This window comes from Sparus aurata, chromosome 1, assembly GCF_900880675.1.
Source record: "Sparus aurata chromosome 1, fSpaAur1.1, whole genome shotgun sequence".
Classification (NCBI taxonomy): Eukaryota; Metazoa; Chordata; class Actinopteri; order Spariformes; family Sparidae; genus Sparus; species Sparus aurata.
In genome coordinates, this window is record NC_044187.1 from 31,289,368 (window position 1) to 31,304,281 (window position 14,914).

General features: G+C 40.1%; 1 protein-coding gene across 4 annotated transcripts in view; it reads right to left on the minus strand.

The window, feature by feature from the left end:
• The window catches only part of dnah6 (dynein, axonemal, heavy chain 6), a 57,588-nt gene that overhangs the window by 8,342 nt on the left and 34,332 nt on the right, over positions 1-14,914 (minus strand). For all 4 annotated transcript variants that reach the window (XM_030417904.1, XM_030417920.1, XM_030417912.1 and 1 more), the window contains 18 exons: positions 13,905-14,049; positions 13,472-13,588; positions 11,889-12,012; positions 11,475-11,671; positions 10,922-11,125; positions 9,811-9,936; positions 9,570-9,734; positions 9,163-9,230; positions 8,802-8,982; positions 8,374-8,553; positions 7,975-8,208; positions 5,472-5,607; positions 5,053-5,219; positions 4,021-4,211; positions 3,690-3,850; positions 2,917-3,005; positions 855-1,001; positions 586-724 (listed from right to left, as the gene is read on the minus strand). In XM_030417904.1, the coding sequence (XP_030273764.1) occupies positions 586-724; positions 855-1,001; positions 2,917-3,005; positions 3,690-3,850; positions 4,021-4,211; positions 5,053-5,219; positions 5,472-5,607; positions 7,975-8,208; positions 8,374-8,553; positions 8,802-8,982; positions 9,163-9,230; positions 9,570-9,734; positions 9,811-9,936; positions 10,922-11,125; positions 11,475-11,671; positions 11,889-12,012; positions 13,472-13,588; positions 13,905-14,049 (2,771 nt within the window). The remainder of the gene's footprint in view (positions 1-585; positions 725-854; positions 1,002-2,916; positions 3,006-3,689; positions 3,851-4,020; positions 4,212-5,052; positions 5,220-5,471; positions 5,608-7,974; positions 8,209-8,373; positions 8,554-8,801; positions 8,983-9,162; positions 9,231-9,569; positions 9,735-9,810; positions 9,937-10,921; positions 11,126-11,474; positions 11,672-11,888; positions 12,013-13,471; positions 13,589-13,904; positions 14,050-14,914) is intronic.

The following is a 14,914-nucleotide window of genomic DNA, read 5'->3' on the forward strand; positions in this document are numbered from 1 at the left end:
CAGAAACCATTTCATATAACAGGAACTTCTTAGCCACAACATTTTGATTTCGTATCTGCTGTCTTTCACATGGACAAAGAGCTTTGCTGTACATGGGACCATCTGCTCTTTTACTGTTATTTCCATAAACACAAAGCAGAGAGGAAGAGATCAGCGAAAGTTCACTGAGTGAAAGTTAAACAAACACGGGATCACAGCTGCAGAACAGAATGAAATCATATTAAAGAAATGCCCTGCTTTCCCCATTCCCCTCATGATGCTGAAAAAAATGTGTTGTTGACGAAAACAACAGTGTGCTGTCTGTGCCACACACTGGCAACACAACAAACATGCCAGCTTTAGTGACAGAAAGAGACCGTTTCAAACCAAGCTTCATGCCTTGTTTACAGCCGGACACTCTGAGGTTTCATGGAATGCTTTGCTATGATGTTGTGTTTCAGAGCAAAAAACACAAATATAGAGAATGTGACTGGATGAGTAAACCTCACATTCACAGTGCCAAATACATCAACCTGTGCTGTACATGTTTGCCTGTACACATTCACAGTAGATAGACGTGTTAAGGCTGTGTGTAAGCTTCCCTACCGGCGGTGTAGATGAGGGCGTCCCAAGGGATGGCGCCGTCTTTGCAGTAATGGCTGAGGTTGAGCAGAGCACACTCCCTGTCGCTGTCGTTAAACTCATAGCAGATGTTCCAGCCCAGAGGACCAAACTTCTTCCGCTCCTAAAACACATGCAAAACAAGATATATAAAAAGATGGAAATTCAAACAGCATCGACGAGAGTGAAACATGTATCGGTACACAAAGCAGTAATCATCAAGTATAGGTGATGTTTTAGAGACTGTGTGTAACCTGTATGATTGCATGGAAGAAACAGATTCCAAAGACCATCTTCCTCCAACTGCGCTCCAGAACGTGGTCTTCAAAGAAACTGCTGGAGATTTCTGTGAAAGCTCGTCGCATGTTGGCTCGCAGGCCTTCAGGAGGCTCATTAACCACCTGGCAACAACAACACAGAGGCACACGGGGCACGATGGCTGTCACTTAGAAAACCACAGTGAGTTCTGATCAGACTGCCAAAAATCAGATGTTTCCTCGTTGTTGTGCATGAAGTCAGTAAGCCTAGTTGTGATACCTGTTGCTCTCAAGGAAACCTGTGAATGATTCCCACTCATCAGGTCTGTTTTGTTTGCTCATCCTAAATGCTAGAAAACCATGATCCTTCAGATCTACAAGTCAAATCAGACTGTTTATAAATGATATTCAAGCAGCTAATCAATGACATCAGAGATTATATACAAGAGATGCTTACTGGAGAATGAATTAAAAAATAGTAGTTTTTTTATCGTTATGTGTGAGAGAGAGATGAATCAGTAAGAAAACCTTGGCGCAGATATGAGCACATCCATCTTAAAATATATCTTACACTCATATTTTTCTTCTCAAGAACATTGAAAAAAGATTATTCCTAAAGCCTATTGGACCTAACATACCTAAGGAAGTATTCACAATGTAATTCTCTAACTACTGGTAGCTCAGACTAAACTATATAGTGTCACAAGTAGTTCCAGTGTCAAGATGGTAAAGTGACGGCCTTGAGGACAGCTTTGTAATTTTTCATTTATCACATAACAAAGTTTTACAATACAAGATCCATGAAATTGTCTTTATGGTATGAATAAGGCTGCATGTTTCCTACTAAATGGCTAAAATCTTCGACTGGCGTAATGGCAAATTTTTAAAACGGACAAAGAGCTTACAGTAGATCTTCAAATACTGAAAACCAATATTCTCAAATATCAAGTAATGAGATGGTATAAGAGCCACACCATTACATCTTTAACACATGTTTTCCCAGTTAAGAGGCTGAATGAAAGCAGCAGCTGGTTTTAGCACAGTTTGTGAGTCAGCCCGCTCATTGTTCTGTAAACCATCTCTGCTGCTGTTGCCACCAAAGTGATTTGTGAAAGGTTTAGAATTGGGACTGACGTGACTATGTTTCTTATTGTTCTGGTATGTCACTAATATTTCAAGTTTTTCTGACACTCTGGTTTTCTCCCAGATAATGTACAGTATACACAGATCCCATTTTTTAAAACATTTTGATTTGTGCCAACATCCACTATAAAACATTTAAGAGAGCTCAGAGACTTTGGAGCAACAACAAGCAGCTGTTTGACGGTTGTTTAACTTTTGCTTGAAACCTCATGTACAACACTGAATAGGCTCAGTGAGAGTGCCCATCAAATTATAAACATACAGCCCTTAAATATACTACATACTGCAGAAAAATCATTTTCTTTTCTAGGCTCCTTCTACTGAAATGCCGTTTACACTGATGGTGTGACATTTCCTTTTTAGGAGAAGGTAACAGTTTGGCCTTTTATTTAGCTAATTACAAAGCACACACAATGTCACACAACTTTCCAATAAAAGGAATGCAAATTCTCATCCATTTGGTCTTTTATCCAAAAGTTTATCTTTGCAATTAATGAGCTTTCTTTATCCTATCTCTACAATACAGAACATTATGAAATTAATTATTAATAGCTGTCTGTACAGTGGGAAACTTATCAATTGTAAGTTTCCCACAAAAGTCCAAAAAAGTTATAATTGGTATGTAAATGTGGAATATTTGCTTTCCAGGCATGTGGGTGTAAATACCCTACATGAAAAGGAATGATGAGGAGCCATGTAAAACTGCAGGTGTACTGGAGAAAATGCAGGTTTGTTCATGCTGAGAACATTTGTTGCCGGGGCAATCTTTGACATGCAATCTTCAAATGAAATGAACTGAACTAGTGAGATTATTCAGTGGCACAGTGTGTTTGTGTGTGTGTGTGTGTGTGTGTGTGTGTGTGTGTGTGGGTAGGTGTGTGTGTGTGTGTGTGTGTGTGGCTGTGTGGGTATGTACCTTGACAGAGTTGTGGAGCACTGTAACGGGAAATACTTTGGTAGGCATGGAACTGAGAAACAAGCGGAAATCCTGGTGGATTGATGTGTCTGTACAGGAACACATAGGAACATTACTCAGAGCCGTAAACAAAGTTAATGAATTTCTTTCGACTACTCAGAAAAACACACATTAAAGTATTTTTTTTCCACTGATACAAATGCTGTGAGAAAACGAGGAAACAACAGCAAGAGCATCATAGCGTCATTTAGTCATTTGTGTCCCCAGCAGCTCGGTTATGTCGTGCTGTGGGCACATAGCAGCATGCTTGATAGTGTTTTCTGTATTTTCTTAGTGATTTACTTTTTTCCCTTTTCAATTTGAGATCAGCTCTCAGCTCTCACATTAGACCTGTGCAGCACAAGTCAAAAAAATGTTAGTAGATCCTGAGTTGTCAAACTTTTTTGACATGTTCATGGAAGAGCAACTCTCTTTCCTGCTAGAGATACATACTCTTATAATCTTATCTAAAAATATAAAACCAATACTTGAATACTTATACAATATTAAGAAAAGTTATGTCAGTTTTTTCTGACAAATTACATATTTTTATTCTGTGGCACATCATGTATGTAGCATGAACGTTTTACAACTGAAACGGAGAAAGTCTTCCATCCTTATTTCCATGAGCAACAGTACAAAGTGTGATCACCAATGCATCGTCTGAAATAGGTCTCATGATGCTTTGTCCGTGTGTGATCGTGTGTAGTTACATGGGAGTGTTTAGGTAATACCTGGCTCAGTGAAGGTCTTGATGAGCTCCTCCATGGCTAACATCCAGGAGACAGCCAGATGACAGTTCTGCAGGAACACCCATTTGCCACTCTTCAAGGCTTCATGGATCATCCTCTCTGCTATCGGCCCCTGGCCTTTACCCAATGAGATGGACTCAACTCTGAGAGACAGGGGCAGATGGAAATACCCCATCATCATTATGTGATCTCTATGCCTACTCCTCTCTACACATCTAGACATTCTTGCCTGTTTTGCCACACATATTCACCTCTATTTTGTCACAAAACCCCAACCTTAAGTCACCCAGCCTTTCTGTCTATCTTATTTTACCTGTCAAGACAACCTTTCTCTTTTGCAAAGCGCTGAAAGGCCCCCATAGGGTCAGATCCTGTGCTGAGAATGAAGATCAGCGGTGTGGATGGGGACATGTCTTTATAGAGGTTCGGCAGGTTAACCGGAGGGTTTTCCACAAAACGCTTCCCCAGATTGACAATCACAAACTCTGTTGCTGCCACCACCACCTGGGCAAGAGAGGGAGCAAGCACGTCACACAATGACCGAACAACAAGGACAAGTAGAAGTAAAAACAGTAGGAATGCCACATGTGTATGAGGCGAATGTGACATATGAAAACAGAGACAGCATCAAATGCAAGAAAGCAAATAAAAAATGGGTCAACATTAAAGTATATTTGACGTTTTAACCACGGAGACTGCGTTAGACTGACATCATTGGGACATATCTAGGATTAATATAAGAAAGTTAAACAAGATGTTTTGGAAGCTTTATTTTTCTCAGTTCCACTTCCAGTGAATTTGTCTTTTTTTTCCCCCTTTTTAAAAAAAAAAACAAAAAAGAAGGAATAATGTCCGGCCTATTTATGGTTTTATTGGACAGGACAGCTAGTAATATCACAGGTAACAGAGATGAGAAAGGGGGGATGACAGGCAGCAAGGGGCCACTAGTCACATTCGAACCCTGGGCTGCTGTGGTGAGTAAACAGCTTCTGTACAGTAAGGCTCCCCAATTTTTTTGTTTTTCATCTAAGTTTTGGCAGGTGATTATTTTGTAGTTGTCAGGATCATTTTTCTAAGTGGTTGTTTTTGTATTAAGTATTTTTGCTAAGAGTCTGAAGAGCACCACTACCCACTTGGACAGAAGAAGGTTTTGGCAGGGTCTTGCTGAGGGCTGCAGGCCAGTATAATTGTAAATTAATGTAATTAGCCAAATCTTTGCTGGGATAAAAAATTTAAGATCAACTCACACAGATGATTCCTCTCATTTTAAATAACCTCTGTTAACGTGTAGACAAACTCCAGATCCTTGATTAAATATCTTTCTATAGACGTCATCAAGGCTCACCTTCTCTTCCATAAAACTCTTGATGAGGATGAGCTTCTGGAAGGAGCCCAACCTCTCATTCCAGTAGCCTCTGATCTGCTGCTTCACCTCTTTGGATTCCCCAAGAGGAGGCAACTCTGACACATAGCCTTCCCAGTCCTCTGGATTAATAGATGCTTGAAAACATCCTAAAGGAGAGGCAACTGTCATTTAATGCTACACAAATCTTCATAAGCAATTTTATAGGACCATTGTTCATCACTGATATGGATCTGTACACTAGAAGGTAGAACATGGTAGAAGAATGAATAGAATGTCTAAGTCCTACAGTGAAAAATGCTTTATAAGTGGGTCAAATGTATATTCAGCAGAAACATGGTGCACTATATACTGATTCCTGCCAGATTAGCCAGGATAAAAAAACAGTAGGTTTGGGTCACCTAGTTTGATGTGGATATGCGTTCTGGTGATTTCCTTGGAGATGTCCTTGAAGCAGGGCAGTGTGTCCTCCAGCTCACAACACGTCTGCCAGTAAAAATCACTTAGCCATGGAACATCTGGCCGTTCTGCATAGTCCTGGGAGAAGGAGAAATTAAAAAGGAGACAGTTAGGAGATGGTAAAAAGGTGGAGGACAGACATCGAGTAGAGAGACGGCGAAGTGGATGTCAATAAAACTGTGTAGAGAGGATGATTCAAAACATCAAAACAAGGAAGGTAGACACGGGAGATAAAAGGTGGTATGGTGGCATGAAAATGCAAAGACAATTTGAAATGCATTCAAATCAGTAAGAAAAGTGTAGATGATGGATGCTTTGAAGGTGCGACGCGAAAGACAGGAGACAGAGGCACAGAGGTGAAGGAGAAGGGCAGCATTAGCATGAGGATCACGGGGGCTGACAGGCAGCAACACCAGCCTAACTATTGCTATATAAATGAGAGTCAAATGGTGGGTGAACACAGGAATATACCCCTGGGTGCCGCCGACTGATATGTGTTGTGGTCTCAAAACCATCGGAACTCATCAATAAAACCAGGGCTAAATCTCTAAGGCCCTTTTATCCATTGCTCTGTGCTACAGTTCCCCGTCTATATTGGATGAACCAATGGTGCTTCAGTTGCACACCTGTCTGCACCGCTGGGGTCTGAGAAGGAATATAGCAATTATTGTGAAATATATAGAGAGAAGGAGATAGAAAAGACAGAAAGAATTAAATTGTTTTCAATTAAAAGAAATCCAATCCAGAAATTTAAGGAATTCAGACTATATTGAGCTAATTGAATAAAGATGACCTCAGTTAGACTCTCTGAACGTGTCAGGACAGGCCTTCTGACTAGACGTACTCAGGCTTTTGCACTGATTGTTTAAGGCCTATTAGCATGCTACCTACAGGTTGTATGGGCAGCTGAGAAACAGAGATACTCTCAATTTCTTATCTCTCCTCTGCAGAAATATTTATTTTGTCAAGCTCCCCACACTTTCTCATATGTTCTTTTGTCTCTTGCTCACTGTGTGAGTTTCCATCAGTGTCAGTAGTTCCTCAGCATTAAGCTGGCCAAGAGAGAGAGTCTGATGACTACTTTGTGACAAAGGTTTTTTTTTTTACTCAATCCAAACACAAGAGGGGGAAAGAATGAAGCCACTGCCTACAGGCCAACCTGGGGGAGTTTTGGAAGGGGAAAATAATATGACACCTTCTTTATCTGCTGTTAAGAGGACCCGGCCAACACACTGTAACTAATTTTTCTATTTTTCTCAATTATAAGAAATAACAGTAAGCCAAATAAGGTGGGTTTTTCATTTAAAACTAATGACACAGTTAAAAATAGGCTGTTATCGCTCCATTCCTGCAGGCAATAAAACCTCATACCTTACAATTTGTTCTGGCCTCAGTTATCCAATCACCTTACTGACAGTTGGCCTGCCTGGTACATTCAAATTCTGAATAGCTGAACTGATGTAGCTTTTCGCACCAACTGTTGCACCAACTACTGTATATGTGAATTCAAAAAAGCTAAAAATGGATGTCATTAATACAGGCTAGCTGGAGTGTAGAGCTAATATAAACGTTAAATGACACCTTTACACAGCAGGTTTACAGCAGATCGATGGAAATATAATGAAACAGAGCAATTTCATTTCATTTCAGAACATTTCCTGTGATATTTGTTGAGTACATTTGTTTTCAATTATTATGGCAATTCACACTTTGTATTGTGTTCCACAATTAGAGACAAGTTTGATCTACATTCACATGAGATGAGAAGTGTCGCTGGTACCACTTGGCAGATAATTTAGTTAGACGTATTTGTCATGGTTTTGGGTTTTTGTTTTGTTGTTTCCTGTCTATTCTGTCATTGCCTGTCTTCACCTGTTTTATTAGCTGACAGTTGAACTGTCACAGACAAACTGACCCCAAGAGAGGCAGTACTCATGGACTAAATACACAAGGACCATTTAACTAATGAAACACAGGATAATACAGGCAGGAAAACATCCATTGTAGTTCTCTCCCTAACACACTAAGTTCAGCAATGATTTGACAACAGTCGACTAATGAAGTTCTAGCAGAATTATAGATGGTAGAACTGAACAAAGCGGTGGGTTAAGTGTTTAACTAAGGCCTGTATAATATAAAATACTCTTAAACAGACACATACATGGATAGCTGCAGTCACTACTGACACACAGTAGTTCTGTTTATACTAATTTCTGGATTTTGCTTGTAGGGTGCCCTCCACACACGTGCATATGTATTCCCGCAGATTGTTGTAGCGGACTGACAGTGCAGACAAGCAGTCAGAACACATGGCTGGTATGCCGATGTCCAAAGACACAAAGGATTTTACTTTACACTAAAACTTACGTTCAACTGTTGGCAAGATTTTTATCTGACACTGGCAATTCATAAGCAGGAATGTTCTTCCTTGATTTCCAAACTCACCTTTTCCAACAAGGAACCTCCTCTCAGGAAGTGCTGCCACTCAGCATCGGAGATTTCTCCCCGCTGCCTCATGACCTCCACACACAACATGAAGCTGTAGCTAAGTTTGTGCTGTTGGAAGAGGCCACGGGACACACTGACGTAGCAGTTGACCAGGATCTGGTCCAGCAAGATCTGGATGCGCTCCTCTAACACACTGCTCTTCTCTGACGTCTCAATGGTGAAGTTAAAGAGCTGGGGGTGGAGATGGTAAAGGACAGGAAGAATGGGACAGTAAGATGTTTATCAGCAAGAAAATAATTATAATCCCTGGGGGCTGGACTTCTTTTCATAAAATGTTCCAAAAAAAGTGAAATGGAGCTTTGTCTGTGCCTTGAAAAATAAAGCCTGGTTACTCACCTGTTTCAAATACTTGAGGGAGAACTGATACATAGGATTCAGTTCAGAGAGACTGGCGATGACAAAGTACAAGACCGAGCCTTGGGTGGCTACGGGCCGGTAGCGCTCCCTTGCAGAGTTGATCATCATCTTGGTGGCCTCTGCCTCCTCCACATGATGCTTTATGGTCTCTGATGTGACCTGAGGAATCATGGCAACGGGGAGGAAAAGGTGAAAAAAAAGAAAGAGCGGAATGGAAACAAAATAAGAACAGAAGAGAGGTGGCGGAGAAAAGGAAGGAACAGCAGAGGGCAATAGGTGAATAACAAGGAAAGAACACAAGTGGAAATGACCTTCATAGATGTTGACAGCTTATGTCAAATTAATTATCCTAACAGTAAAGAACAAGACAAGAAATCCACATGACCTTTGCATGAGTTTACAGGTACCTTTGACTCCTGGAGAGCCTGAACGAGCTCCTCGTTGTCAAGTATATTCCCCTCAGAGGTGAATATAAGCTTCAGGATACGATCTTCGATATATTTGAGCTGTTCGCGATCAGCATTGATGCGCACGATCAGCTCGTGTCTCTGCGCCTCAAGATGTGGACTCTCCAGGAGCACCACATCACTGAGGAGAGGAGGAGCGAAGGCAGAAGGGTCAATGCAGAAATAAACAAATACAAATATCACTAGATAAAAAAAAGACTGAGAAAATGGTGAGACAGACTTATGTAGTGGATTGTTTATGTGTAATATGGGGTTTGGGAAGGATGGGATATCTGTTTTTCATGTGTGACTAGTTATGTACCTAAGCAGTTGGTCCTCCAGGCAAGTCTTGGTCATGGTGAAGTTGACGATTGTAACTTTGATAAACACCTGAAGGGGAACAGGAACACAAAATCAAACTGTTGCAGTGCGTTTCCATCATCAATCATCCAAACAGCCAATGATTCTGAGTGTGCCCTTAACACTCATATAAAACAATTTTAACTTTAAATCTTTAATGTATGAGCCAGTGGCACACAAATACAAACACAATATATTGTTTACAAGCCTATAAACATCTGGTTGTCATGGCTGGAAAGGGTTTGGGATTTCTTCTCAAAAACCTTGAGGCAACCAGCAGGGTTGTGCTCGTGTGTATTCCATCACACCATAGAGAACTGGCATTGCCAAATGAACCTAATCTGGAGATTGTATGTGTGCTGTCCTTACCTCTGGTTGGTAGTGTGGATTTGCCATCTTGGTGGTCATATAGAGCCTGAAGTTATTGTCATAGTCAATATCTGAGTCTCCGAGTCGGATTAATGTCCGTCCACTAGCCACAAATGTCTGCTTCAGCAGGATGGGCTCCAGAGCTGGGTCGAGGGTCTCTTTTAACTAAACACATAGAATACAAGAGGTAGGAACACTCGTGCATATGGTAATAAACAAGACTGTTCAATAAAGGTCTGACCTCCTCTAGCAGTGCTGGCATGCCGGTACTTATGGCATTTTCTAGGGTTTGGAGAAAGTTCGGGTCTGTCAGCTTGATCACTTTTAGGCCATGCTTGGCCTCCTTTGAGCGGATCCATCGGCCGGCCTGGGGGAAGAAATAACATTTATCTAATGTACTGAATGTTGCTATTTTCTATCTAGGTTTTTGGAATGGAGCTTCAAATGTGAGTCATTTTATGAACAACAATCAACTACCATGCAAAAAAAGCTTCACATCATTTTAATGTGGATTTAGAATTTGAATGTCATTGTCTTGAATGAAGCTGTGAACGAGTTGCGCAGCCCTAAACTCATCAGTCAGAAAAAGATGGCCTGCACATATGATAGGTTAAGAACGAATTTTAGCACTTGGCATAATAAAGGTAGACTGCAGCCATCAAAGTGCAGCAGAAAAGACATAGCACTGCATGTGATTGAACTCAATGCTGTGGCCACATATAGTATATCATCTGCAGTGTGTCTGTTAGGTACAATCAGTCACTGAAGTCTTCACAAATAACTTTTCAGAGTTCCTGTCAAACCCATATCTGCATCCCTCTGTCTACGAAAAGCAAGATAGAGCAGCTTTAGAAAAAAGAATGACAGACAGATTTACAGGCATGGAGGAGAAAGAAAAGACTGAAACATGACAGGAGAGAAAATTGGACATGTCAGTGGTCAAGAAGACACAGACCAGTCAGCTAGACGGAGGCCTAAAAAGCTGGACAATTATTCACCCTGTACATGTTTGGATATCTGAGTGAGCTGGTTTGTGTCTTTTCTTTGTGGGGAAGCTGGGAACTGTGTGTGTGTCCTAGGGGAAGAGGCTGGTCGGTGACTTTGTCTCTGACCATGTCTGACAGGTAGTTCTATTTTGAGAGTTGTTTTCTAGTCTTTACACTGGTACCACAACCATGTAGTCAATGTTTTAAATTACATGGAATCTGAAAAGACAAGGAATTAAAAAAAATAAAAATATCCACTCGGATTTCTTAACTCAGTGTGAATACAACTATATAAACAACTTACAACAAATCAATCCACATCTGAAACACACTGAATGAACGTGCTAATCCCAGTTTCGAGTTCACCTGGTCATGTGGGTCGATCATAAGAGGCCAGCGGCGGCCCTCGGTCACCAGGATCCTGTTCTCTGTAGAGCAGATGTCATCAGGCAGACCCTCTGTGTTCCACTGGTTGATGACAAATGGGTCACCCAGAATGTTGATCAGGCTGAAGCTGGAGCTGATGGGGATGTTTAGTTGCTGACACTGAATTATCCACTGGTCAGTTAGCTGGTGAAAGGGGCCACATTGCATGTTTAAATGATGATTAGTTTGAGGAATTAAAACCTCCTCTGTTTTTGTATTTTGCAAATGTAATATTGTTTGCTCTTCTTAATCAATTTCTTATCACTGATGTTATTGTTGTTCTTGTGTGTTTTAATAATAATAACAAAAAAGATTCAGTTCTGAGATATTACCGTATATACATTCTGTTCTGGGAAGATATACAGGCCACAAGAAGGTTTATTTTTTTTCATACAGATGCTGCAGTGTAAAGAGGCATAGTGCACTGTATATATAAAGTAATTCTATCTATCTATCTATAGCATCAAGGTTTAAGACTCCACACTGTACCTACCAGCTGCCTGTAGTGGGAAGTAAATGCTCCATAGTAGGCCACACAAGCAGCCGCAATTAATACATTCCCGTCAACGTCGATGATCTCTTGGTCAAACAACGGCACACTTTTTTCCCAGCGAATTTGCTCATCACGTAGAGCAGAAGTTAGCTTCCCTGCCCTGGTCAACCGCGCCTGCATCGGAGCCATGGTGTTAACTTTGAGGAGAGAGAGGGGTCACAAAGTGACAGAAAGAAAAAGAATATCAGTAAAGAAGACTTTTTTTTTCTCAAATCCAATGGGTAATAAAGCTAAAGAGATGGAAGACATTTCAAAACAAGAGGGATTCAATAATATGAAATATGCAATGGCTGGGCAGTTTAAAAACCCAGGTTGAGTAATGAATGGTAAAATATAAAGGGAACAGCCTTTTACCCAACTCCTCCTTCTCATTTAAGCGGCTGTCAACCTGCTCCTGTAGGACCTTGATCTGGTTGTCCATCTCCTGAAGCTTCTCTTGCTTCTCCCTCAGGGTGGCCATGGTCAGGTCCAGCTCCTCCTGCATGGGTTGGAATAAAAGGGGGAAAAAAGACAAAAGGAAAATGAATCATTTAGATAATTTTAGTAATTTTTTTCTTCTCATTATAGGTGCAATGTATGCAGGGCAATCCCGAGTGGCACTGAGAGTGCATAGTGAATGGATTGAATAGACCTGACAAAAACAAAATGGTGTCTACAGGTTTTCAGGATACTTAGACTTTGGACCCAAGCTTTTTTACTGATGATTTTCAACCACATTTAAAAAGGTTATATTATGCTTTTGGGTTTTTTCCTCTTCTCTATTGTGTAACGTAGCATTTTTGGGCATATAAAACGGTCTGTGAAGTGAAAAGCTCAACGTCCACGCCAAAGGTAGTTACTCTCTCCAACAGAAAACACTTGTCCTGCACCGCCTGAAATGCCTAGTTTGGAGTCGGCCTTTACTTCCATAACTTATGTGCATCACTTTGTAGCAGGCATTATATAAATATATATTTTTACATATTTATTATCGCATATATATATTCAACTCAGTCAGCAGACATACAGTTACATACAGTTATTTTAGATGGCACTACCTTACCCAGCATGACCTGCCCTACTCTGCCTCTGATTGGCTACATCCTGCCCGTTAAGTAGTGTGCATGTGCAGCAAAGATTAAATATAGGCGGGATGCCTCATTCAGTGTGAAACATTGTGAAAAGGGGTACTGCAGCAATCCATCATATGAGAAAAATAATGTATGTTAACCTCTTCTACTGGGCACCCCAAATAAAAGTCTGACCTGGAATATCAGCATAATATGACCTCTTTAAGACTGACTTTAGACAAATATATCTTACCTATTCAAGCACTGCAAGTATGTATACAATTATGTAGATATGTGTTCCCATGTACTGTAGAGGAGGTTTTATGTAAGAATATGTTCTTACAGTTCTATAGTATCAGAGTTAGGTAAATTTACATTAATGTGCAAGTATAAAGCAAAAAGGTAGTATATGGTTCAGTGGTAGGTTGTAAGATTCTTAATATCTGAAATGTAAGCTTTCATACAGAAGAGCTAGACTGACTTCGACAAAATTAAGGGATGGATACATTAGATTTGGTACAATTTTTGTGGCAATTGAGACCTCACAAATTCAAAAACTACCTAAAACCTTTTAAGGAACTGCAGTCACTGAAACATTGTATGTTTAAATGATGATTAGTTTGAGGAATTAAAACCTCTTCTGTTTTTGTATTTTGCACTACAACAATTTGTAATATTGTTTGCTCTTCTTAATCAATTTCTTATCATTGATGTTACTGTTGTTCTAGTGTGTTTTAATAATGAAAAAAAAAAGATTCAGTTCTGAGATATTACCGTATATAAGACCACCGAAATGTAATGTCTGTATGTAAAGCAATATCCATAAAATCTGCCCATAAATATGATCACAATCTGTATGCATACAGCACTCTGCTGCATGTTACTGACTTGTGCCTTGGCCAGTTCTTCTCTCTTGGGGCCCACATTTTTGAGGGCTCTAGAGTAAAGGTCCATGGCTCTGACCCACATGCACATAGATTTGCAGGCTTTTGATACCTTCTCCACCTAAACCCGACAGCAAAAAAAAGGAATTACATTAAGTCACAGTTATCGAAACACATTGTGTTACGAGCCACAATACATTAACAATTTATGGTAATCCAAAATCTACATTGTTCTTTTCAGTAACATACAGTACATATGACCATAATGTTATAATCAAAACTTAAGCGATTATTTTCCTGTTTTCCTCCCAGCTCTGGTATTTTTAAAACTGTCAACATGTTTGAACTACAATTTCCCCACAATGCGTTTACTCTGAACCCTGCACCCAAGGATCTGGCTGCCATATCGGAGTGTTCAACCTGAAATCCAAACAGACCTTCTCAGGTATGAAATCAGGGTTGTTGATGTATTTCTGAAGTTTCAACAGGATCTGAGGCTTGATATTGTCCTTGTCATAGTCTGTCAGGCGCCTGAGGAAATTGGCATCTTCAAGTAATTGCTTGGCTCCAAGCCTGTCCGGGCTGTGTGGAGAGAGGGATGTTGATGAAGAGTTGCGGGAAAAAAAAGGGGGCCAAACAAAATGGCTAATAATGATTAATAGTGTTCGTATATGGCTTAATTCATATTGGCACAAAGTATACATTTCCAGTTTGACTACGTGGCACATTGTAATATAAACTTCTGCATGTCACGATACTGTGATTATAATGTAGGAATTACACTTTGACATGCAATGCTCACAAATCACATTCAACAGAAAAGACTCACATCCCAACTCAGAGCAAGAAAAACAACAGTCTGATGTATAAAAAGATATATTACATGTTCATTTTCATGTGACTTGGCATCATAGAAACATGTGCGGCGGTCACATGGGTGCACCCACAAAAACGGTTCAGCACCCATGGGGGAAAAAAATGTAATGAAAAAATAAATTATTGGCCTAAATAATTAAATAAAATGGCATCTTTGTGTGTATCTATGTGTATGTTAATACCGCACGACTAATTCCAATTTATGGTATTAATATGTGTAGGTATTTTTTGCTTAGGTATTACTTTAGGATGTGGTATTATAGTATTATACACATGAGCAACATATTGTTATGTTGTGGCCAATTTGTATGTGAATACTGCCCCCTTGAGTGTTTATGTCCGACAACAGTAGCCTAAACCATGGAAATTACTAAAGCAAAAGCAAAGAAATGTTTTTGTGACCATTATTACCTTGGTGGTTTTCACTTAACTTGGGTACTTATAGTGAAATACATAAATTGACACCTTTGCATTGAATTAGCAGTGTGTGTTAGTTTCACATAGTACTAGTGTACGGGAGGTGAAACAATGCATGTTAAAGGTTTAAGTAGACAGGATATTAGGCAGGACT